Source organism: Morus notabilis, unplaced genomic scaffold (genome assembly GCF_000414095.1).
Source record: "Morus notabilis unplaced genomic scaffold, ASM41409v2 Scaffold243, whole genome shotgun sequence".
In the NCBI taxonomy this organism is placed as follows: Eukaryota; Viridiplantae; Streptophyta; class Magnoliopsida; order Rosales; family Moraceae; genus Morus; species Morus notabilis.
The window spans coordinates 547,494-574,234 of NW_010359811.1; the positions used below are offsets into that span (position 1 = coordinate 547,494).

The following is a 26,741-nucleotide window of genomic DNA, read 5'->3' on the forward strand; positions in this document are numbered from 1 at the left end:
AACAAGTTTCCTTCTCATAATATGGCTGGGAGGTGGATCTATGCGTACATTCTTCCCAGTATTCATTTATTTTCTATATTTTTATTCCTTGCTCGACATAAGGCAAATGGGACATGGGTGTTTGGTATAAGAATTCGTGTCATAATTTGAATCATAGTGTATGATTCGTTACGGTATTTTCTCTCATAAAAAACACACGTAAACTGAAAATGATTCTGAATCATGTTCTGAATCCATGAACCAAACTTAAGTGTTGTCTGTTCAGGTACGTAAAATTTTTGGTCTAACTTCGGTACATAAAATGTACAGCATATTGTTTGATTGTTTCGGTGCGTATTCAATTCATTGCTCAACAATCAAGAGCTCTTTTATCTCTCTTTCCGTTTTTTATGTTTGTGCAGATTAAATTTTTGCATGTTAGGTATCACGTTTGTTATTTGAGTGGAGAAAAGAGTAAGATTAAGGATATAGATATTCTCAAAAGAGTCGTTCTAGTGCCTGGACTTAACCGTCGGATGTTGAGATCTGTTGATGTATTGCCACGTGGATTAAAACTGATGATTGGTAATGGGTTACCTGCTACGCTAGTTGTTGAAAATCTTGAGGGAAATGAGACTTGAAACACGTAGAAAGTATGCTTTTCTTAAAGCGTAATTTGTCCCCTCTCGTTAGAGATTGTTTCGGGTTCTCAGTAAATCGCTCGCAGGATATGACAAGCCTTTAAGTTGTTAATCACAAGCAAAATGACAACAACAATAAGAACACAAGAACTTTTGAATTTCTGGAAAACTTTGAACAAGAAGAGAGAGGAATTTCAGAGTATTATTTCTCACTTATTTATCAGCAATTCTTGTTCTTTTATAGTTTTTTATCATACCATTACGTACAGACACAACCAAACTTGAAAATGTACTTTTCCCATTTGAATTGGTGTCAATTCAAGTTTCAAAAAACGTATCTGAACGTTACGGCGCTGCGGCGCCAGTTTCGGGCGCTCCAGCGCCAATTTCGGGAAAACCAGAAACCGTTTGTGCAAGCCAGAGCGCTGCGGCGCCCAAACTCAGCGCCACGGCGCTATGCTCTCTGCCAGTCCAACGCCGCGGCGCCCAAATGCAGCGCCAGCCTTGCTGAAAATTTTGTCCAGTCCAGCGCCGCGGCGCCCAAATGTAGCGCCAGACTTGCTGAAAATTTTGTCCACTTTTAGATGTGATAAAACTTAACAAATTTTTAAATGTCATATTTAAACAATCCCAACACTAGTTAGCCATTTCCCACCCTGGAGGCCATCTCCAACCCATCGCTTTATTTTAGAGTTGTTCTATTTTCAAGAAATTCATCTCCAATTCATTTATTTTAAACTTTACTCTAAAAGAAATATTCTACCTTTTATATTCATTTTTCTTATTCTATTTTTTTCTTACTATAATAATTATTAATAATTAATCTATTTAATCAATTATGCACATACAAAGCATGTTTATTTGACTTTATTAAAGCATTATATTGTATAATAATACAATAATATAATGTTTAGTATGACCATTGCATTATATAAACTAATACAGATGGTAAATTAATATAGTTTGTGTCGTATTATTAAATAAGGCACATTTTGGCGTATTGTATTTGTATTATTTTATAGTGGATCAATAATTTATGTCGGGATTGAGCAAAACTAGAGGTCGGGGTTGGGCTAACATAAGGTCATGTCCGAACTTATAATGTTGAAAAATTTAGGGGGCACAATGTAAATTTTTTATTTTTTAAAAATTATATTTTGACTAAAAATTTTTTGTAAAATTATATTTTCACCCAAGACTTTTGTAAAATTACACTCTGACCCCAAAATTTTTATAAAATTTCATTTTGACCTCAAAACTTTTGAAAAATTATATTTTGACTCCAAAATTTTTTAAAGTTTATATTCCCCAAAATTATTTAATAAAATTTTGCATTGATCCTTTATACAATACATCAAGACACCAAACACCGTATTGTATTATGATAATATAACACAACATAATACACCTTATACAATACAATATAAGCTATCAAACATAATCATATAGTACATATTAATGTAATAAATAATATATTATTTAACCATTTCGTAAGAAATAATATTAATTAAACACGGACGTGAGTTTATTCGAGCTGAACAATAAAGATTATGCATAAAAGATCTCAACAACAACAACAACACCAAGGGCCATCTCCTACGCCGAATGCTTTTGGCCAATATTTTGATGGTATTGCAGGATCTGGAACTGGTCTACCATATTACTAAATTATTGATGCTTTATGTTATATTTCGTCATTGTGTTAGTGTAACTTTATTTAATGTCTATCAGTTATATTTTATGTTGGATCCGTTTGTTCATATACTCAAACTCAAATTATTGATTATGTTACAATATTTTTCTCTCATAAAAATTTAAATTTCAAACGTCAAAATCAAAAATTATAGTTTGAGTATACCTTCCAAACGAGTATGTTATGTTTTTTTAAGTTTATTTTAATATTAATATAAGTTTATTCTAATTATTGTAATATTTTGAATTTTTAGAATTGTCATCTAATTTTTATAATTTAGTTTATTTTCACAAATATTCAAATTAAACTAAAAATCATTTTAAAAAATTTAAAATTAGGATACCAAAAGGATTTTTATTTCTTGGTAGTAAAAAGGGAACAATTTTGATCATGTTTTTGAACTTGGGGTAAAAATTAGGACCTAAAAAATGCAAATGGGCTCCTATTCTAATTAACAAAAGCAAAAAAAAAAAAAAAATAGCGCAAAAGCGAAAATGAGAAAGCAGGCGCCACATTTGGCGCATCATTCATCCCAATGATTGGAATTTTCATTTTGGCGTGGCGCATTAGCGCCTGGTTGGAGTTCATTTGTTGCTCCATTTTGGAAATTTGGAGTTCGGTTGGAGATGGCATCACGGGGATAAAAATTCTGCAAAATGACTTTTAAGGGAAACACTTTGTAAAATGATCTTTTAAAAACTTTTATTTGCAAAATGACAGCACTCATTTTATTGAATGTCATTTTGCTAATTTTACTTTTTAATATTGTTATTTTACTAACTGTACAAAGACTTAGAATCTTAAAATGTTATGATTCAAAGGGTTCAATCATAACAATCCGACGGCTTGAGGCTCTAGAGCCCTAAAAATTAGACTAGAGGACTTGGAATTGACTAGGCCGAAGACAATGGATTCTGTATGAATGACCAACACCAGTAAATAAGATAAAATGGAAGGCCATCATTCACTGTACAGAAAGTTAAATTGGCTAAAAAAATCTCTCCTGTTCTTAATTTTTGAATAATTACTCGATCTAATTAAACGTTAAAAATAAATTAGTGCTTGACGCGAAAATAAAAATATTTGTAGACCAACTCTTGTCTCTTATGTTATCCATTATTCTACTTTAATATCTTATTATACTTTAAATATAATTATAATATTCTATTTTAATTATTTATTATTTTAATAAAAAAAAGACTTCTTGTATCACACCAAATCAAATGAACCTTTTATTATAATACACCAAGTCGCACACTCATATTCCGAAAATATAGAAACAAAGAAATTTCACGGTCGAACTACCAAAATAAAATGGGATAAAAATCAGAGACCTAAATGCTTCACTCTGTATTGAAAAGCTAGGTAATAGTTCTTGTGAATCTAATTCATTGAAATTCCATCCAGTAAAATAGAAGAATTATAAATCTCTAAAATAATAGATAGGAATATCGCAAATAGAACCATTGCGATACCCATCAAAGGAGTAGTTCCCCACCCAGGAGCTACTTTACCATATTCTGAATTCAAGGGTTTCAATAAATTCCCTTCACTAGTTCGTCTTGAACCAGATCTAGAACTATTGTATTCTTTTTATATCGTATCAAATTAATTTATGGTTGCTATTGATATAGCTCCAGTCTCTCCCACTTCTAATTTAAGATGAGAAAGAATTTGTCATTGGTATGTCATCCCGTGTAGTGCATTATTTTCAGTCACACGTCTCTGGCAAGGATGATTCTAAGCGCGGTAAGACCTTTAATTTCGAATTTTCATTTCTTTTTCCAGTAAAGGGACCGCCCCGGCAGGGTTACTCTAACACGGAGGGCCTTGAGAAGCGCTGCAATCTAGTAACTGATCTTTGTTGTAGGTGAAGGTCCAAAGTTTACCCCGGACTCCCTTGGCAATAGCTTCTTAACGTCGCCTTCATGAACGAGAGAAGTAGCCAAATTTGGATATTATCACACTACAAAGTAATAATCTGGCTTTTGCAAATTAACCGTGCAAGTTTTGTTGCAAGTATTTATCATCCGCACATACTCATTGTAAATTCTCAATTGTTTTCGTAAACTTCAAAAAGAGTTTTATCGTTACATTTGATGTCGCAATCGTGTCATTTATTACAAACAAAAAGCGCTCTTTCGTTCATATTCATTAAACTTGATTTGAATACGGCTATTGCCTTTGGATCCCGATCCTGATCGGCAATATAACTTTGTGTCCTATGAAATTCGAACACGGCAAAATCATTGTAAATACTAAGTGCCAGACAAAATGATATGGAAAAAGACAATCAATCTGATTCGGGTATGATTCTTTTGGTAATGTGGATACTGACATTTCATTTGCTTTCTGGAGTGGTGGGAATAGGAGCTCTTGTGCATAATTACTCCTTTTCTTTTCTTTCTCTTTACTTTTTGCTTTTAGCCGCTCTAGCCAAAAGAAACCAACAATCGATGGCTCAATTTTGCTTTGGAATTGAGAGAAGAGCAAGCTGTAGTCAATACAAGAGTGACCTTAATATTGCTCACTTATTAGAACATGCAAATCATTCTCTTCCAAATTACTCCTCGAACTTTTTTTTTTTTTTTTTTTTTCAATAAGCAATTACTTCTGGAACTTGTTATCTGATATTTCTATCTTATTATTTTTCCTTCCCAAGAGCATTCAGTAAAAACATTATCTGCATCGAATATTGGAGGTCCATGGTTTAACAAAGTTCTCCCTTTGGTTAGATAATCGCACTTCAGGCAATGCCACTGCTTACCATTTTGCACCCCACATCCAGTGGTAGGCCGAGTGGGGGCAATTGCACCACTCATGCAAGGAGGCCCCTTTAATCTTGCCCCAATCAAATTTTTTTCACACTAGTTTTTTCCCTTTGGATTTGCCCCCTCTAAATTTTTCCATTTATGATGTTTATATGAAAATTTTAAAACCATTTCAATTTACCCCAAAATTTAACTAAGTATCTCATATTTCAAACCAAAATTGCTAAAAAAAATAAATAAATAAATAAAGAATGACACTACTATATAAGAATTTGTGAATTATAGACCTTGAAAAGTGACTTAAAATCAATTAAATAAAATATAAAAATCGTGAAAAATAATTACTACTATACTATTATTAGTGTAAATCTTTGGTTTCACCCAAGCAAAAAAAAAAAAAATCGGCCTTGTGTAAATTAGGAAGAAACATCAATTAGCATGGTTTCAGTAATTGGTAGGCAGAAACAAGAAGGTAGGGCAAATGGGTTTAGTGCTCTCATCATGGTAGGACTTTACCAGACAAACTAAAGGGCAAACCTAGAAAAGGGTTTTTTTTTAGTCAAAAAAGGATGGTAAAGAGGAATTCAAAGAGGCATAACCCTGTAGCCAATCCAAAATCCGGTCCACACTAGCAGAGCCCCTTGTCTCCCAAGTGCTTCTTCTTTTCTTATAAATACAAGTCAACAACATAGCATATAAGGCACCTTTTGATTAAAGGGGCAGAAAAAATATTCCCATTTTGTCACTCCCACCACCCGTGAAAATTGGAGAACAGTTACCGCAAGAAGCCAAAGAAGTTGGTCTCCAGCAAAAAAATTATGCCGGATAAGATATGGAATGCAATTTCCGATTTTAAAGTTTTGACCATTGAGTTACACTGTTCTCTCTCTCTCTCTCTCTCTCTCTCTCTCTTCCTCTTTTTTTTTTTTTTTTTTTTTTTTTTTTTTTTTTTTTTTGCTACGAAGTTACACTCTCTGTTCTCTTGGCTCACTGATTGTTACTTGCAATGGCAAACAAAAATGAAAGGCAATCAATCCATACATGTATGAGAGTCCTTTCCATTAAAATTTAGGTTCAAATAGACAATGACAAAAGGGTTGTAAAACCACCCCACACCTTCAACTAATTATATATATAAATCAGGAACAAATAAAAATTAAATAGCAAAAAGAGAGGGATAAAAAAAAAAAATGGAAAAAGGGCCCAACCGTTTGTGCTCACCTTGACATCTTCGTTACTCTCTGCGTTAAACAGCACAAACAAGGAGTGAGAGTTTATATAACACCAGCTGATCTTTCTACTTGTACAATTCTTTTACCTGCAATTCAACATGATTAAACTAAGTTGCAACTAAATCAATTAATGCAGATAATCCAATTTTTATACCAACTCATCTGGTTCTTGAGCTACCAAGAGTGAGCTCCAGATCATCTGATCCACACTCTTCGTGGATCCTCTCGCCCTCCCAAGGCTTAACCAACCCGGTTGCATGGCTTCCAAATGCAAATTCATCGGATATCACCTCAGCCATTGGAATATCAGCAGTGTGATCGGAGCCTGCAGCAATGGCAGGAGAGCATGTCCCGCTTTGCCCAGGAGTCCACATGCGGGATCCACCCCCAGCCATAACCTCATCCTTGAAACCAAATGGGTTTGCAGAAACAAGGCTGAATGTTGGAGAAGTTGGCCCTGTCTGGGGAAGCCGGATACCAGCAAACCATTCTGGATCAACAACTTGACGACCGGGACTTGGTGGAGTAGATGATGGCAGGAAGGAGCAGTGCTGCCCACCCCAGAGTGGGCGGGTAGAATTTTCATCCCAATCAGTTTTGATTCTTGGTGTTCGGGCAGTTGGGGAGCTCAATGGGGGTGTAACAGGAGCACTGATGGAACCACTGTGAATATAGAGATGAGGCAGTTTTGAAGAGGAGGCGGATGAAGATGCCGAGGAGAGATTTTTTAGCCATGGGATAAGGGAACTACCATCACCATTTGGGTTAGCAACATAGGAAGATGATGCTGGGCTAGGGAAGGAAGAGGAGCCAGGACTTGGATTATAGGAGGCACAGGGACTTGGGTGGTACGATGAACATGGGCTCGCTGCTGCAGATCCACCCGCCACTTCCATGCATTCAGCAGGCTTGCATCCCTGTATGCATCTAAAGATGATTATTCACGCAATTAATAATTCAAAGCCTCGTTTATTTTAAGGATAACCCGCACTGTCAAAAAATTTCCACCAAAAACTAAACTAGAAGGTCTTTAAAAGCAATTTGCTAATAATCACACACAGACAGGAGAACCATGATACCTCTCACATGCTGCAAGCCTGTAACAATGAGAATGGCTATTCAATTCTTTAGGCATGTGAAGATGCTTTGTGGATGATAAATACATAATATTGACAAGTTTAGTATTGCTTGAAGTTACAAATTCTAAAATTTCATGCCAAATATATTGAAACATTATTTAGAGAACTCTCAACAACAATTACAGACTTACAGTTATATTTTCTTTTTCTTTTTGTGAAAGAATATGTTTACATTTTCTTGAGTACATAAAGTATTTGCAATTTTTGGCAATGTATATGAATATATTTTTGCTACTTTTTGCATTTGTAAAGCAAATGAGTATGACTGACAATTGAGTAAAAATCATGTATTTGCCACTTCACCAATTGGATGCATTACGCACGGAACATGACAATATCTCAACATTACTATTCATAATAAATCCATTTAACTGTGTACATAAAATTCAATCTTTTTGCATTTAAGGACCAGCATTATCCATCAAACTACTATGTTGCTAACTCTGATTATGATTTTCCAGATTCTCTAACTAAAAACTGGACTTGGTTCACAAAAGCATTCTCAGGGGATTACCAACTGCGACTTCATTTTTCAGGGAGGAAAAATAAAATAAAATAAAATCAGCTAGTGCATTCCAATAATCAAATTACCAAAATACCCTTTAGTTTTTTGTAACAACACAAACAGTAGTTATTGAATGCACAGACTATGATTGGTTCAGAATACACCATAAACAAATTAAATGGACTCAAACTCAACAAGAAAAGAAATCACGGGAACCATGAGAAAAAGGATCTCCCAAATGGAAAATTTAGCAGTAACCAAGAAAGGCTCTGCATTGTTGAATAAAAGTAAAAGGTTTTGCACAGACTAAAATCTGTGGCACTGAAAAGGGTAAGCGGAAAAAGAAGAAACAACACCAAACTGGCAAAAGTACCCTTCTGAATTCTCGAAATCCCAAAACCCAATTGGCTGTTCTAGGAAGGGTATCTTCGTCTCCTCGAGATCTACGTGGTTACAGGGCTCTGAGACTAGAAAAAGAAGCAGCGAGGAGAATCTTGTGTGTTTTCTTTCACGCGTAAAAGCGACTAAAAGAAACGAAAGGCAAAAAAAGAAGAGCAATATTTATATACCACCTCACTAGATCTAAAGTACCTTGGTGAGAGAAGGTGAAAAAGCAAAAAAGAAGAGAAAAGGAACAAAAAAAACAGCAGTAAAATCTGACCCCCATTTGTTGCTATCAGTTAACAAAAGAACAAAAAAGGCCCAAAAAAAAAAAAAAAGGAAAAATCCTAGCCCCAGTATTGCAAAGCAACTGCCTCGCGCCACTCATCCCAGCGCATGTTAGCGAAATCCAACAGCGCACGGCTAACTTGCACCGTTCCGCTACTGCTAACATGCGGCAATTTCTGGCCTTGAAATTTAGGAGGAAAAAAACCACTAAACATGCATTTGCTGAAAATCATCTGAACACTAATCTGAAAATTTTAATTATATATTTTTGCTGAAATAATCTGAAAATTTTAATTATATATTTTTGCTGAAATAATCTGAAAATCATATGTAGAATGGCAATTCGTAACAAATTAAGCTCATATTGACGATCACCAACATAAAAATTGGAAATCCGCAATCAATTAAGAAAGTAAGGTTAAAGCACAGGAGAGCTGAGAAGCAGAAATCTTACCTTCCGATAAGTGGTTCCATCGGGTTCGACAGTCCATCCGGCCTCATTGCAGAGGGCTTTGAGGACCTCATTGTTGTCGCAGTGTTTCGGGAGCTTGTAGTTCCCGTACATTCTCAGACCGGCGAAGATCTTCGCCGCTATGGCCCTCCGTCGCCTCTCTCGCTTCTTGTTGTTCTCTCTCTCCTTCCATGTCGGAAGCCGAGTTCCCGACGTCATCCCCTCTTCCTCTCCCCCCCCTCTCTCTCCTTCTTCTTTTTCTCTCTAAAAACCTCACAAATCCCCTGCTGCACGGAGTTGGCGAAACGACACCGTAGTTTCGCAAATCAGAAGAAGAGAGAATCGGAGCGGAAACGACACCGTTTGGGAGAGAAGAGAGAATTTTTCAGGTATCGTTAGCTCGGAAATTAGATAGCGGATCAGATCTATGCATAATCGGGTCGGGTTTATGTCCTCGGACCGGATCACGGGGGCAATTCGCCTGAAAACCGGCGATGGTGGCGGAAGTGGTATTGAAATTGATGAAATCCCGGCAAAATGATAGAGAGAGAGGGAAGAGTAAAAACTAAAGTGACGCGACTGGGTAGAAGTAGCAGGGGCATGTGGAGACGACGAGCTTATTGTGTTGAGGATTACTGTTTGCCCACATGCTTTCCTTATTTTACGATTCTGCCACTACAAGACGGAGAGAGATTTTAGGCTTTTTATCCTTTTACAGGTGAATAAACGTGGATTATTATGAGGGGTAAAGTGCACTTTTGTTTTGTCAAAATTGTCCTTCATGCATTACTGATCTCCTTCATGATAGTGTAACGAAAATTTTAGCCAATATTTTCTTTTTTGCTGAATTAGCCAATATAAAATATATTATTAAAACATAACAAAACGTAAAACTAACAACTTTGGTATTTGTTGAGGAGTTCTATCCACAAATTCTCTTATTTTCTTAGATGAATAAAAAAAAAAAACCAACTCGATATTTGTAAACAAACAAAATTATCTTATTTATCATACAACGTGGTTACTATTTGTAATATGTTTTATGCTTCTTTTGTATATATGTGTGTTTGACAAATTTGTATTCTGTATTACTAATAGTTGTGGCTATAACAAAGAAAAAGAGCTCCGTTTATATTGTCAAATTGAGTTTTATTACAGTAAAAAAATTTTAAAAATAGTCACATTTAACTTTTTTATTACAGTAAAAAATTTTCACATAAAATTACTTTTCAACACAAATTAAAAACTCAAATCAGCGAATTAAACGGGTCCTAAAATCAAAATCTTTTAGCAAATAAAATAAAAAATTTTCACATAAAATTACTTTTCAACACAAATTAAAAACTTAAATCAGCGAATTAAACGGGTCCTAAAATCAAAATCTTTTAGCAAATAAAAGAAAAAAGATAAACCATAATCGCAATTAGATGATGATTACTAGTACAACACCTAAATATGTATTAATTTTGCAAGCAACAAAAAAAAAAAAAAAAAAAAAACCACCACCACCGAATAATAATAACAAAATATTATCCTAAAGCGGGACATTTTTTCTGTAGCTAAACATGCTTAAGTTGACCCAAAATCCAAAAGCAGAAAGGGACCCACTTCACGCGAATGATAAATTTCCGAAGGGTATTTCGGACACATCAAAAAGTCCCTCCACATTTCAACACGTTAAAAGACCGTTACGGGATTCGTGATATCTGAATCTGACCGTCCCTTCTTCTCTAACCGTCACTGTGATCAAAATGTGACGTCTGTGAGGGACACGTGTTCAAACGTGATGCGACAATGGAATTTTCTCTCTTTTTTATTTTATTTTAGAGCATCCTGTTCATTCGGATGGGATTACAAGTCCGCTGCTGATGTGAATAAGAGATAAAATATCATTTTTCTTTATTTTATATTCATGTCTTTCTGTTTCTAACCTCCTTTATTTCACCATTTAAATTTTTAATTTTAAATTTTTATAATAAAAAATTTTTAAAAAATATTATATTTAATTTTTTTTATTATAATAAAAAATTTTAAAAAAATATCACATTTCAGTTCGAATTAAAAATTTAAATATACAAAATAAACAAGACCTTAATGTCCATCCGAGAGAGAGAGGAAGTCTCCCACGTGCCGGAGTTCGGCGCACGTGTAAGACCAGGAATTGGGTGATGCGGGCTCGGCTACTTTTCTTTTCACGTGAGCGCACGCCCCAGCTTTGCCACGTGGGCCCCTTTCTATGTTCCAAGTTTGAACTCTTTTCCCTTTTTTTTTTTTTTAAGTAAATTGCCGTTACACTAAAAAAACTTGTTTTTGTTTTTTTTTTTCAGGATAATGTATACTAAATTTTTAATTTTGATGAAGAATTATTATCATTAGTACTTTTAAACTTTAAAAGAATAATGTCTAATTTATCTATTAATTCTTATTTTACTTTTTAAATTTTAAATTATTTTTATTTAATCTATTCTATTGTAATTTATAATAAAAACAAATAAAAAATAGAATAATGCAGTAATGCAATCATATGTTTTTTGCTTCAATTTCTTTTAAAAACAAAGAAAAAAACCACATACTTATAATTAAGGTCTCGTTCATTTCACCGATTCGAGTTTATAATTCAAGTTTTGCTACAGTAAAAAGCTCTCATAAACAGTAACATCTAATTTTTTGTTACAGTAAAAAACTCTCACATAAAATTAACGAACTAAATAGGCCTTAAATCTCTCTTTTTCCGTCTAATTTTAACATAAATTCTTACAAAAAGGCTTAAATGGGACAAATTTAAAATTCAAAAAGTAAAGTGAAAATTTTCAAAATTGAAGAAGCAAAATAGGAATAAGCTCAAAGTTCGGATACACCAATGAGATTAATCATTTGTTAGATAATACCTAACTTTAAAATTTACTAAGAATTAAGATCTAATAACTAATTAGTAGATAATATTGACGAATTGAGACGTGAGAATAACACCTATATCATCTATTGATTTTCAATTGAATAACACTTACCATCTTTTTTTTTTTGTTGCATAAATTCTTTTATTGAAAGCAGGAGAATCAGGGAATATCCTTAGAAAATTTGGTCACCAAAGAGGGGGGACGTCCCCTAGTGAAACTTGGCCAGAGAAAGATGAGATTCTGGCCCAAGCACACAAGGCATCAGCCATTCCTAACCAGACGAGATCAAAAATCGAGTTTTGTTATAATAAAAAGTTTTTAAAAATAATCACATTTAATTTTTTTTATTATAATAAAAAATTTTCACATAAAATTATATCTTAATTTAAATTAAAAATTCGAATAAATAAACTACCAGTTGATTGTTTTCCAGCCTTTCAGTCTCTTCCAAAGCTTTTCCTTTAGAAAGCTGAAATCCGTGGATTTATTTCTTGAAACGAACAAAGGATTCCCAAGATAGCACTCATTTATTGAATTTCACCTATCATTTATTGAATTTCAATTGCGAATTATCTGAAAGTGCATAGTGCAATTTAAAATTTAAAATAATTATATAAAAATAAAAATTTAAGGTACAACAATGTAATTATCCTTTTTTCCTGAGTTTTTCTCTTTTTTTTCGAATAATAATAATTAAAAAAAAAACTACCACGGAGCGCGTGCATTTCTTTATTGACTGTTACTAAATACTCTGTTGTAAAATGATAACTCTACTATTTGCTAAAAAGCAACAAATGAATTCAACTGCCAAATTAAATTCTCAGCCAAAAAAAAAAAAACTAAATTTTAGTGTTGTAACTTACAAAAATTTAATAGATATGTCATTTGATGGTAACTTAAGTGATTGGATTTGTGAGTGTGCGTATGTGTCCATTAGAATTCGAAGTTATGGTTTTAATTTTTAAGTAAAGTGTGAGCTATAGACCTTATATTGTATCAAAAAAAAATTTTGACAGGTGCTAAATACATAAATTATTATGATTTTATTAGAACAAAAACAATATTTAAAAAAAAAAAAACAGATATCTTGATTTGTTCTTTTTTTTTTTTTTGAATTGATGTCTCCATACTTTTTTTTTTTTAATTTGGGATGGAGAATTTAAACTCTTTACTTTACGGTAAAATCACAGGTAAAATGAATGTTAGGCTGTGCTTATAACTACATATATCTCGATATTTTAAGTTACAAAAAAAAAAAAAAAAAAAAAAAAAAAAAAAAAAAAAAAAAAAAAAAACCAACACCAGAGCTCTGCGAAGGATGTATACATTACACCAATTAAACATCTATAAATTTTGTGTCTTTTTTTAAAATTTTTCTGCAAGTCTTATTGATTATTCTACGCGTCAATTATTTGTAGTGAGAAAAATTCTAAGTTGACTAATTTTTATTGTCAACAATATGAAACATATTTTGTAATCTGGATGCAACACTTTATATATATATATATATAATGTAGACATTCTTCTCCAATTAAACAAAAATAATGTTTACTATGAAATGGGATTAATTTCCTAATTATCCCAATCTCAACTACATAAGATTATTGTGAATGCTGCTTCTATCCAACTGGCACTATTTTAATTTCATAAATACTCCGAATTATGATTCTTATGTCAGTTTAGCTCGTAATTTTTTCTTTAAGAAAAATGGCACTACATAAAAATGTTCAAAAAACACGGGATGTCCAAATCTATCTATAAAACTAATGAGACGGCTAATATGACAAATTCCAAATGGACCAGTGAAAGGTGATTTGGTAAAATTTCTTGGTCATATTTAAATTTTCCTTTTAAATCTTAATTAAATTATAAAAAAGATAAATTATTAAATAAATTGTAACAAAAAAATACAAAAATAATAAAAAAAAGTCAATAAAAAAACTAATGCAACTTCCCCACACCCCCATCTACGGTGGAAAGTTCGTGGCGGCTCACGGTGGTAGGGACGAGGGGACTTGCACCACCGTCCATGCCTTGGGTAGGTGTTGAGAGGAAGTTGTGTGTGTCTAATCTTTAAATTATTTTATCGAGATTGTTTTTACCTTTTAATAATGTCTTTTTCAATTTTAATTAGGTTTGATTGGGAAATTTTGATCCATTCAAGACAATTTTATCCAATCACACACATTCATTAACTCGTTTTGATCATGCTATGTCATCACTTAATTTGTCTTATAGATAGATTTGGACGAAATAGATGATTTATTTTTTTTACTTTTTTATAATTAAGAGAGTAAAATGATCATTTTAGAACGATCGGAGTGCAAGTTAATATAAAATCAATAATTCGAGCGTATTTCTAAAGTTACAATTAGTTACGAAAGCTCTTAAAATAATCTAAAAAGAATTGAGTGTTTTGAATGGTTTTATGTGACGGAAGGGTTTATATCCCTTTTAAATAAACAAAAGCACAACATACGACCCATAGCTCGTATACAAAATTAATCATTTGAAATAGAGTTAATTTTACTGGTGCATTCTAAAACGTTAATGTCATTTTCGATTTTTCATAGTTTTAAACTTTAAAAACTCACATTATGCATCTTGAATTTTGTTTTGGTCCTATTTAGTCCTTTTTATTATAATTTTGTTAAAATTAAAATAAAAAATAAGCATTAAGTGTGACTATATGATTTTTTTTCTTCATTTTTTAATAAAAAATCTCATTAAAATGAACGTGGTTGCACTAATTTTGTTTCTGTATATTTTTAACATACATTTTAATAGAGACGGTTAAATGAAATTAATGTAAAATATATGAGATAAAATTGAAGATTTTAAAATTTAAAAGTCTCGTTTATTTTATCGATTTGAGTTTAGAATTCGAATTTTACTACAGTAAAAAATTTTTAAAAACAGTCACGTCTAACTTTTATACTATAATAAAAAATTTTCATATAAAATCATATTTAAATTTAAATTAAAAATTTAAACTAACGAACTAAATAGATATATAGATATATGCTATAAAGTTTCGGATTACGGAGTTACCGTGAGCTTATCCATATGAAAACGGTAACCCCTCACGCGTCTAGCGATGCGCGTATGAGTAGTGATTGAGCGTCAACAAAGCCCAAAAGAACACAAGCACGTGCAAAAGCGGCGGTAAAGACCAGTCAGCACATGTCTCCCTCTCCTTTGTTTGGATGCGGAACGGCTTTTACTTCTCTTTCTCTCTCTTAAAAACGTGGGAAAGACAAGACAACAAACGAGAAATTTCAATAGAGAGAGAGAGAGACTTTGGTCGTCTCTTAATACACACGTGCGATTCTGATGGCTTTTATCCATATATTCCAATATGTATTTTTGCTACTCATATTTCAATACGTATTTATTACTGGCTGAACTTTATGTGGAAAGTAGTTTGTGTTTTAAATTTTATTTATGGTGTTATTATTAAACATATAAAATTTAAATATAAAATCCTAAAGAGGAGAAAAATGAAAAAAAACAAAACAAAACTTTTAAGGTAAGAAGTAAAAAAAAAAAAAGGTAAAAAGAAGACAAATGAAAAAATAAATAAATTTTAAGGTAACAAGAACCAAAACAGAAAAAATAAAAGCTCCAGGGCAAAAATAAAAAGGAGTAAAAAGCGATCAAAATAATAAAATAAATAAATTTTAGGATAAAAAAAAAACCAAAACAAAAAATAAAATACAATTTCAAGCTAGAAATAAATAAAAAAGGTCACAAAAAGGATTAAAATGAAGAAAAAAAAATATTTAGGGAAAAAGTAACAAAAGAAAAAAAAATGAAATTTCAAGACAAAAATAAGAAGGGTAAGAAATAACCAAAATGAAAAAAAAAATGTTTTCAGAATGAAAGTAAAAAAAAAAGATCGAAAAATGATCAGAATGAAGAAATAGATAAGTTTAGAGAAAAATAAACCAAAATAAAGAAGAAAGAATAAGATATTAGGACAAAAATAATAAAAAAAGGCTAAAAATGAATAAAATGAAGAAATAAATAAAATTTTAAAAAAGAACTAAGCTCCAGGGTAAAAATAAAAAGATGTCAAAAATAAAAAAAATAAATAAGTTTTACGGAAAAAAACCAAAAGAAAAATTAAAATAAAATTTCAGGACAAAAATTAAAAATAAAGGATAAAAAAGTCTAAAATGAAAAAATAAGTTTAGGGTAAAGAAAAAAAAAAGGGGGATAGACTTATAAAAAAGTAGAGAGTACACTTTGGATCAAAACGGTGTCGTTTTAGTTGAAACAGTGGAGCACTTTCGCATTTCTATTATATTGATACAGATTCAAGGTTTCCATTCCGATGGCAAAACTTCAAAATTTGTCTAGATAATAAGTGAGTATAGACATGAAATAAGGACAAGGGGGCGTAAAAAGAAAAAAAATATTACACCTCGCAACATTAAAATTCCAGCTTACGTTTTTAGTTGCAAAAATACTTTGATTATGAAGAAATATGTTTTCTTTTATAGGAAAAAAAATAAATAAATAAAGATGTTTCAGTCGATTGAGAGAGGAATTTTATTCATAAAAATGGATTTTAAGGCAAATGGATCTTTTCACGGGCTGATATATATATATATATATATGCTACTTGAAAGTGACATTAATTTAAATCATGGCGAGAAAAACAGATTAAAAGTGTGTTTTGGTTAAAAAAAAGTAGGAAAAAATAAAGATAAAAGAGGTATTGCAAGGAAACAGGGTATGTTAATGGTGGAAAGAATTTCGGAAGGATGAGAAAAGAAAAGGACTTGCCTACCCTTGGCTCCTCCAAATTTACTACTCCTGCCTCTTATTATTAACCTTCTCTGATTTCTGTCCCTCCTATTAAATTTAGCTTTTTAGTACAATTATCCCTCGAATTTATTGTTGTTTAATAAATTATCTCTTTAATTTTTAATTTTAACAATCAACATTTTAAACTTGTAAAATTGTTACAATGTGTCCCATTTTATAAAATTTACTTCAATTTTTTGTTTGTTTGTTAAGATTTAAGGGATTAAAAGTTGAGAAATTAAAATATTTGCATTACATTTGAATTGAGATGTTGTAATTTTTCGTCAAACGTGGTTGTTCGACACTAATTTAACACAAGCACCGTAAAAATGAGGCATATTGTAATAATTTTATAAATTAAGAGGGTAATTTGTTAAAATTAAAAGTTTAAGGGGTAATTTGTTAAAATTGTACAAGTTCAGGAGCAAATGCATAAAATACCCTTATCTTTAGATCTTATTACGTGTTTTTTTTTTTTTTTTTTTTTTTTTTTTTTTTTTTTTTTTTTTTTGTGTTTGCTTTTTCTAAATAAATAGAAATGTGAAATAGAATGTGTAAGTATCCTCCTTTTGTTGTTTAATAAGAGAATTTCTACTATTCTTGTCTCTTTAAAAAAATAATAAAAAGAATAAAATTAAATTAAGTATCTGAGCTAACCTCCTTAGGATCACACCAACACTAGTGGCATGCAAAACAATTGACTGATTGCATTTTGTTCCTACCTTGAAAACAATTAAATTAAGTATCCTTCTTTTGCAAGACCATACTTTCCTTATTTCAACTCACAAATGATGCCAATGGAAAAGAATTTGAAAAGTAAGACGTTCAAAGGGTACGAAAGTCTTAAAGAAGGATACTCTTGAATGACAGAGATCATAGTCCGTAGATCACGGAGAAAGGAGAGAGAGTTAAAAGGCGCGTTTAAAATTTATTTTAAAATAATTTTATTTTTTATATAAAAATAAAAATAAAAATATTTTTAATTTTAGACATAAATTTTTAAAAATGTTATTTCAATATAAAAAAAGAAAAAAATATTACACCTCGCAACATTAAAATTCCAGCTTACGTTTTTAGTTGCAAAAATACTTTGATTATGAAGAAATATGTTTTCTTTTATAGGAAAAAAAATAAATAAATAAAGATGTTTTAGTCGATTGAGAAGGGAATATATATATATATATATATATATGCTACTTGAAAGTGACATTAATTTGAATCATGGCGAGAAACAAATTAAGACTCAGTTTATTTTACTGATTCGAGTTTGCTACAGTAAAAAACTCTTAGAAACAGTCACATCTAACTTTTTTACTATAGTAAAAAGTTCTCATATAAAGTCACATCTCAAATAGATAAATACAGTTAAATTATCTTAAAAAGTCTAGTGAGATGACTTGAGTTAATTTGATCATCTCATTCATACGCAATGCAGTGAACAAGTAATGTTGTGCTTTGATCTAATCACTTTAATCAAATCCAAATTACCATCTAGAACTACAGATTAATTGTTCTATTTCATCTTAAAATTTGTGATTAAATGGAGCAGAAAGAAAGAATGACCAAATATGGTGTTTAATTCACTACTGTAATTTGCATGAACAGCAAAATCAACAAGTATGAGGACGAAGCAAACCGATATGCGGAAGCATGTTCATCTTTGGAATTCTGACAGGAGCAAGCCATATGCAAAAATCTTGGATGGAATTTAATCCCATTGCCATCACCACAGCCATCAACGAAAGCCCACATTCAGCGTTCTTGCGTGAAACTTCTTTGTGGCGAGCATCAATCAATACGAAAAACGAAGATTCTCGAGCATAAAGTCATTATCTTAGACCTCAAATCCTGAACTCGTGTACGCCTCTGCTAGTAAGCAGTAGCTACAAGGTTTGACTACGCTCTGTTGCAGTGTTCATCCCTGGTTCTGTACATATTGAGGCATATTTTATAGGCAAAAAAATCAAATGAAAAGAGAGGAAATGTTACACAACATTCGGAGTGAGACAAAACCTCAATTACCTGTTGCCCTAATTATTCAAGGGACTTCGTGAAGTGGTTTCACTTAGCTTTACAACCTGGTTTAGCAATCGGCTAATTGAAGCCTTCATCTCATCGGGCACAACCAGCTGAGGAGGCACGGAGTCCATAGCATATAAAATGATTACGTTCAGAACATCACTAAGAATCAGTTTCTTGGTGTCGGTTTTCCACACATTCTGATTCACAAACTTGCACGATTGCTTCAAGGCACATTTACTACAAACCTGATAACAACAAAAAGGTAGAAAAATGAAAAAGAAAAGAACAAAAAAAAGAGCAAAACATTTCTATTCGATAGTAACAGTGAAATTAGTTTACACGATTCTGAAGAAGCTAATGGTGGATTTGACTTACAGTGTCTTCTTGAACTTGAAAAAATTTTCGAAGCCTTTTGGCAGCAAAAATACTCTTCTTGGCAAGGGAAGGGCATCCAATGAGTGCCACATTTTTCAATTCACTGCCTGACAGCCATCTGGTAATCAAGTTTAAAACATGAAAAAGAACAACAAATATGTACATGAATCTTAAAAACATTTTTACAAGAATCAAAGGATATTGAGACTAACTCAACCTAGCAAAATCGGCTTGTTAGGGGAGGATTGTGTTGAGTACCTAGCTCAATATCCAGCCAAACACTAATTCCACACACTCACACATAGAAATAGCGAGGAATTGAGAGGAAATCAGTGGAGATTTTATTAGATAACCAACTATAAGCATCCGAGTATAACCAACTATGAGCATCCGAGTACACTGAAATTGCAAAGGTAAACGATAGATCGGAGATTTTGAGCTCTCCGGCACTCCCACGCCAATATCCGGCAACAACACCTTACACACACATACAAAAATGGCTAGCTGCCCCCAAAGCCTAAGTTCCAGCACCTAATACCCCCTGAAAAGAATTGTCCACGTCAGCACTCCTAGCTACTTTCAGTATTTGCTCCCAGCCCTCTAACTCTATGTTTTCTTCCCCTTCTGCCCCTCCTAGTGTAAACATGCTACGGTAAGGGCCTAACAGTACCCCACCCTCAAGATCAACCTTGTCCCCAAGGTTGAAGTCGGGGAACTGTTGGTGGAGGGCGGCCAGGGGCTCCCATGTTGCCTCCCACTCCGGCAGTCCTTCCCATTGGACGAGCAAGTCCATGTCTTGTGGCCCTCCCCCTTGAGCCCGACGTGCACGCAAGATGGCTGTGGGCCGGACCAGAAGTTCGAGCTCCTCCGAGAGGTGTGGCGGTAGGGGGTGAGCGGCTGGCGAGTCTCCCCTGAATGCCTTAAGTTGAGAGACGTTGAACACCGGGTGGATGCGCACATCCTCCGGTAGCGTGAGATGGTAGGCCACACTTCCAATCTTTTCAACGACCATGAAGGGGCCATAGTAGCGTGGTGCTAACTTCTCGTTGAGCTTCCTTGCCAATGATTTCAGCCTGTAGGGCCGCAGCTTAAGAAGGACAAGATCTCCCTGCGTGAACTGAACGTCGCGGCGGTGAGCATCCGCAAACTTTTTCATGCTTTGTTGCGCCTTCTCTAGTTGTTCCTTGAGCTCATCCAACATAGCATTTCGAAGTCGCATCTGCTTGTCGACCTCAGCATCTAAGGAAGGGGTGTCTTGGAACCGGTATAACACCGGGGGGTTCCGGCCATAGACGATGCGGAAAGGGGTATGCTTAGTGGAAGCATTGTAGGTGGTGTTGAACCAATACTCCGCCCATGGAAGGAATTTCAGCCACAATTTCGGTTTCGCGCAAGCGAAGCACCGCAAATAAGTCTCTAAGCAACGGTTCACCACCTCGGTTTGGCCATCCGATTCAGGGTGGTAGGAGGAGCTAGTGTGTAGCTTGGTTCCTTGGAGCTTAAACAGCTCACGCCAAACGGAACTCATGAATATGGGATCACAGTCACTAACGATCGAGCGGGAAACCCCATGAGGCCGAACAACCGCTCGGGCAAATAACTCAGCCATTGATTTCGCCGAGAAAGGATGTGTAAGGGAGCAAAAATGGGCATACTTGGACAATCTATCAACCACCACAAGATGGTATCCCAGCCTTCTGACTTAGGCAGCCCACCGATGAAATCCATCAAAATATCCTCCCAAATTTGGTTCGGGACCAGGAGTGGTTGCAAGAGTCCCGCAAGAGTCATTGCTTTACTCTTGGCCTTTTGGCACATCACACAACAGGCCACATAATCCCGAATCTCTTCCTTCATTCCCGGCCAAAACAGGTTACTTGCCACTCTTTTGTAGGTGCGAAAAAAAACCCGAATGACCGCCCACCACTAAATCATGGAACTCATGCAACAAGCGAAGGATCCAAGGAGATGATCGAGGCAAGAACACCCTGTCCTTGTAAAGCAACAACCCCTCCTTCAAGCTAAACCCCTCATGTACTATTTCCCCGCCTTGCAACTTGGCTATCAACCCCGAAGACCACTCATCGGCTCGCTACCCCCGTCTCACATCCGCCAACTCCACCAAGTGTGGTACGGAAATGGCCGCTAAGTGCATGGTTTGCTCCTTTCCCCACCTGGACAAAGCATCCGCCACCCTATTTGAGGCCCTTGGTTTAAATTGGACCTCAAAATCATAGCCCAAAAGCTTTGTAACCTAACGTAACTGTTCCGGTGGAAGCATCCGTTGATCCATGAGAAACCGGAGACTTTGTTGGTCGGAGCGAACCACAAAGTGTTGGCCCAACAAGTAGTGGCGCCACTTCTGAATAGCAAACACCACCGCCATCAAGTCCCGCTCATATACCGACTTCATCCGGCTTGCCTCCGCGAGCGCTTTACTGAAGAAAGCGATAGGCCGGCCTTCCTGCATGAGAACCACCCTAAGTCCAACCCCCGACGCATCCGTTTCCACTACAAATGGCTTGGTGAAATCCGGCATAGCCAGCACCGGAAGTGTAATCATGGCTCCTTTAAGGACCGCGAAGGCTTGCGCCGCCGAATCATCCCATTCAAAACCTCCCTTCTTGAGCAAATTGGTAAGGGGACGTGCCAATTCCCCATAACCCCTAACAAAACGTCGGTAATAACCGGTGAGGCCTAAGAATCCACACACATCTCCCACATTCCGTGGTGCGGGCCAAGAAGTGATAGCCGTGACTTTGGAGGGGTCCACCACTACCCCTTCTCCTGAAATTATATGACCAAGGTACTCCACACTTGTCCGGCCAAAGACACACTTCTTCTTGTTGGCATAGAGCTTTTCTTTCTCCAAAATCTCCAACACCCTAGATAAATGCTCCCGATGCTCCTCCAAGTTTTTGCTATACACTAAAATATCATCAAAGAACACGAGGACAAATCAGTGAAGGTAAGGTCGAAATACCGAGTTCATAAGTGCTTGGAATGTCGCCGAGGCGTTAGTGAGGCCGAATGGCATCACCAAGAACTCATAATGGCCCTCGTGCGCCCGGAAGGCCGTCTTTTCAACATCACTCTCGAGGACCCGAATTTGATGGTACCCGGCCAGCAAGTCCAACTTCGAAAACACTTGTGCCCCGTGGAGCTCATCAAGAAGTTCGTCAATCACTGGAATGGGAAACTTATCCGGGACCGTCACCTGGTTCAAGGCCCGATAATCCACACAAAAGCGCGAACTACCATCCTTTTTTTTCACCAAGAGAACCGAACTCGAATACGGGCTACAACTAGGCCGAATGGTCCCCAAGGCTAACATGTCTGCCACCAAGCGCTCAATTTCCCCCTTCTAGAAATGTGGATAGCGACAGGGTTGAACGTTAGGGGGGTTCGCCCCCTCCTTCAGCACAATACGGTGATCTCGGGCTCTCTTTGGGGGCAGCCCCTTAACGTCCTCAAAAACTCCCCCAAACGCTGCCAACTCCCCTTGTAATTCCTTCGGTGTTGCTGTGGCAGCCCCTTCCATTCCCTCTCCCATAATTTCACAAACCTCTAGTAGCACCCCTACTTGGTGTGGCCCTAAAGATCGAGCCATCGAGCGCAAGCTTACCGGTGTGTAGCATATCAAAGGGTCTCCCGTCCAATTCACCCACTCATTCCCCCACCTTAAACTTCATAGTAAATCGGGACCAATCCGCCCTCACCTCTCCTAACTAACGCAACCAAGTCACTCCCAACACCACATCTGCACTTCCCAGCTCAAATGGGAAGAAATCCTCCACCACCCTAAAGCCTTGTATCTCCAATTCTACTCCCCGGCAAACCCCTTATTGTTTAATACTATAGAAAATCACAAAGGCAGGAACGAGAGAATTACTCTCTGATTCATCTTTTTCATCCCAGAGAAAATAACACATTTAAATAGAAAAGAAGAGCATACACGGGCCCTAGGATCCCTTATAATCAGGGATTTTATTCTATTACTTTATTCTTTCCTACTAACCGTAGGATCCCTTATAATCAGGGATTTTATTCTATTACTTTATTCTTTCCTAATTCATTCAAAAATCAAATCCTAACCTAACATTCCTAATTTACCGACACTCCCCCTCAAGTTGGTGCAAAGATATCCATCATGCCCAACTTGCTCACTTGAAATTCGAATGGCTGTCTCACCAGACCCTTAGTCAGAACGCCTGCAACTTGCTGTGTGGTGGGTACAAATGGAGTACAAATTATTCCTTCTTTTCTTTTATAAAGTGTCTATCAATCTCAACATGTTTCGTCCTGTCATGTAGAACTGGATTATGAGCAATACTGATGGCCGCTTTGTTGTCACAATACAACTTCATAGGAAAACTTATTAGTCTCTTAAGCTCTTCCAAAACACTTTTTAGCCAAAGAACCTCACATACTCCTTAAGCCATTGATCTGAATTCTGCCTCAGCCCTACTTCTAGCGACTACACTTTGCTTCTTGCTTCTCCAAGTGACTAAATTGCCCCATAGAAATGTACGGTAGCCTGATGTTGACCTTCTATCAATGATCGAACCTGCCCAATCAGCATCTGTATACACCTCAATTCCTCTCCTCATTTTTCTTGAAGAAGAGTCCTTTTTCGGGTGTGCTTTTCAGATAACGAAGAATTCGAAACACAGCTTCCAGATGTTCTTCATATGGGGAATGCATAAACTGACTTACCATGCTCACAGCGAAAGCGATGTCAGGACGTGTATGTGACAAGTAGATTAATCTTCCAACCAATCTTTGGTATCTCCCTGTGCCTACTGGAACACCATCTTTTACATCTCCAAGTTTAGCATTAGTTTCTATTGGAGTATCCGAAGGTTTGCAACCACTCATTCCAGTTTCTCTCAAAAATTTAGAATATACTTCCGCTGCGACACCACAATGCCCCTTTTTGATCTTGCCACTTCCATTCCAAGTAAGTATTTTAGTTGGCCTAGATCTTTAATCTCAAATTCCTTGGCTAGGCTCTGCTTCAGTCTAATCATCTTCTAAATCATCTCCAGTCAGAATTATATCATCCACATAGACAATCAAGATAGACACCTTGTCTTTGGTAGATTTCTTTGTAAAGAGAGTGTGATCCGATTGTCCCTGTGTATATCCTTGGTTCTTAACAAACTTTGTAAATCTCTCAAACCAAGCTCTGGGAGACTGTTTAAGACCATATAGAGACCTCTTTAGTTTGCACACCTTGGTTCCAAACTTCTCAGTAAAGCCTGGTGGAGGTTCCATATAGACTTCTTCCTCTAAGTCTCCATTCAAAAAGGCATTCTTCACATCCAGTTGATTCAGAGGCCAATCAAGATTAGCAGCAATAGACAAGAGTACCCGAACTGTATTTAGCTTTGCCACTGGAGAAAAGTCTCTGAGTAGTCCACTCCATATGTCTGAGTGAAGCCTTTAGCCACAAGGTGAGCCTTGTATCTTTCCAAAGATCCATCTGAGTTGTACTTCACGGTAAATACCCATTTACAGCCAACAACTGTCTTCTCATCTGGCAGATCCACTTTCTCCCAAGTAGCATTGTTCTCTAGAGTTCTCATGTCCTCAAGGATCGCTTCTTTCCACTCAGGAACATTTAGAGCCTCCTGGACACTATTAGGAATAACCACACTTGACACTTGTGAGATAAAGGCACGATATGAGGGTGAAATACTTTTGTAAGACACAAAATTTGACAACGGATGTTTTGTACAAGACCTAACACTTTTCCTAAGAGCAATGGGAAGATCAAGCTGACTAGAATGGTTTGACTCAGAATTACCTGGAGGATTATAAACAAGTACTATTGAAGAGTCATAATGAATTTCATGATCTAACCTCTGATTAGACTCTTGGTGGTGCTACGAGATATGGCCTCTTCTTTTCTGCGCTTGGTACTCCTTTGAATAAACAAGACCTTTAAACCGTTTCGCACACATCTCTGTTGTTTCAGTATTTTGATTCTAAGATGGTATTACCATAGGTTGTTCATTGGTAGATTCAATATTTTCAACATTTAATTCATTTGTTTCCACTGACTTTGTATTTTCCATTGACTTTGTATTTTCCATACCATTCTCTTTGGGTAATTGTTTGTGGGAAACATCATCTTGAGTAAACTCAAACATTGAACCATTTAGAAAATCATCTTCACTAGTGTTCTCCCCCTGAAGATGGGAATTGCTGTAGTAGGATTGTCCTTCAAAAAATGTGACATCCATAGAAACAAACATTTTTTTGGAAACCGGGTCAAAACATTTATACCCTCTCTGATTTGTAGGATAGCCTACAAAAATACACTTATGTGCTTTTGGATCAAGCTTAGAACGTCTAGGATCATGATTATGAACAAAAGCCACACTTCTAAAAATTTTTAAGGGAATATCTGTTGTTAGTTGAGTGGTGGGAAAACATTCAGTGAAAACCTTAATTGGTGTTTTAAAGTTCAAAATTCTTGTAGGCAGCCTATTAATCAAATAAGTGGCTGTTAAAACTGCTTCTCCCCAAAGGTACTTAGGAACCTTAGTTTTAAAACGTATAGCTCTAACAACTTCAAGGAGATGTCTTTTTTTCCTTTCAGCCAGCCACCCCGTTCTATTGAGGTGTATTATTACAAGAACTTTGGTGTACAATCCCTTTTCCGGCAAAAAAATTCCCTAACACATTGTTAAAAAATTCTTTTCCATTATCACTTTGAAAAATTTTAATCTGAGTCTGAAATTGTGTTTGAACCATATTATAAAAATTTTTAAACACGGTTTCAGCACGGATTTTTCTTTTAAAAGGAAGACCCAAGTGACTCTAGTGTGATCATCAATAAAAGTAACAAACCAGCGTTTTTCAAAAAAGGTTAGCACTCTAGAAGGACCCCAAATATCACTATGAATCATGGTAAATGGTTTTGATTTTTTATATGGTTGAGATGGAAAAACAGCACGATGATGTTTTGCTAATTCACAAGATTCGCATCGAAAAACAGAAGGATTTTTATTCATGAATAACTTGGGTAACAAATGCTTTAAATATTGAACTTTTAGATGTCCTAATCAATAATGCCATAACATAATCTTACTGCCACTAGAAATAGAAATAGAATTGAAACATGTCTGCTGATCTTGTCTTCCAAAAGTAGATCCATTATTGAAGAGGTAGGAGATCGCTATCCAGTTTAGCACCCCCAATCATCTTCCCCGAGGTTAAATCCTGAAATTCACAATGAGAAGACCAAAAATTAACTTGACAATTATGATCAAGAGTCAATTTACTGATACACAAGAGGTTATATGACAAATGGGGAACATGAAGAACATACTTAAGAATTAGAGAAGGGGAAATGTAACTGTTCCTTTCCTAGCAACAGTAGCAAAGGAGCCATCTGCAATTTTAACTCTTTGTTTCCCTGCACAAGGTGTATATGAAGAAAAGAATTGCGAAGTACCGATCATATGATCGGTAGCACCTGAATCTAATATCCAGGAGCCATTATACTTGGTACACGCAATGGCTGCAATGAAAGAGTTACCTGCTT

At 35.3% G+C, this 26,741-nt stretch overlaps 2 protein-coding genes across 3 annotated transcripts; both read right to left on the minus strand.

The window, feature by feature from the left end:
* Positions 1 to 6,030: 6,030 nt before the first annotated feature.
* LOC21400544 (BES1/BZR1 homolog protein 4) lies at positions 6,031 to 9,728 on the minus strand. 2 transcript variants are annotated; one of them, XM_024163686.1, is made up of 3 exons: positions 9,084 to 9,727; positions 6,471 to 7,233; positions 6,032 to 6,325 (listed from the first exon to the last, which is right to left on the minus strand). In XM_024163686.1, the coding sequence occupies exons 1-2, from the start codon at positions 9,297 to 9,299 to the stop codon at positions 6,475 to 6,477; spliced, it is 975 nt and encodes a 324-aa protein (XP_024019454.1). In that variant the 5' UTR covers positions 9,300 to 9,727; the 3' UTR covers positions 6,032 to 6,325; positions 6,471 to 6,474. The 2 variants fall into 2 exon arrangements, with proteins under 2 accessions (XP_024019453.1, XP_024019454.1); XM_024163685.1 differs by having other exon boundaries at positions 6,031 to 7,233; positions 9,084 to 9,728.
* Positions 9,729 to 23,619: 13,891 nt separating this feature from the next.
* LOC112091033 (uncharacterized mitochondrial protein AtMg00810-like) lies at positions 23,620 to 24,064 on the minus strand. Its single transcript, XM_024163721.1, has 2 exons — positions 23,903 to 24,064; positions 23,620 to 23,814 (listed from the first exon to the last, which is right to left on the minus strand). The coding sequence occupies exons 1-2, from the start codon at positions 24,062 to 24,064 to the stop codon at positions 23,620 to 23,622; spliced, it is 357 nt and encodes a 118-aa protein (XP_024019489.1).
* Positions 24,065 to 26,741: the final 2,677 nt, after the last annotated feature.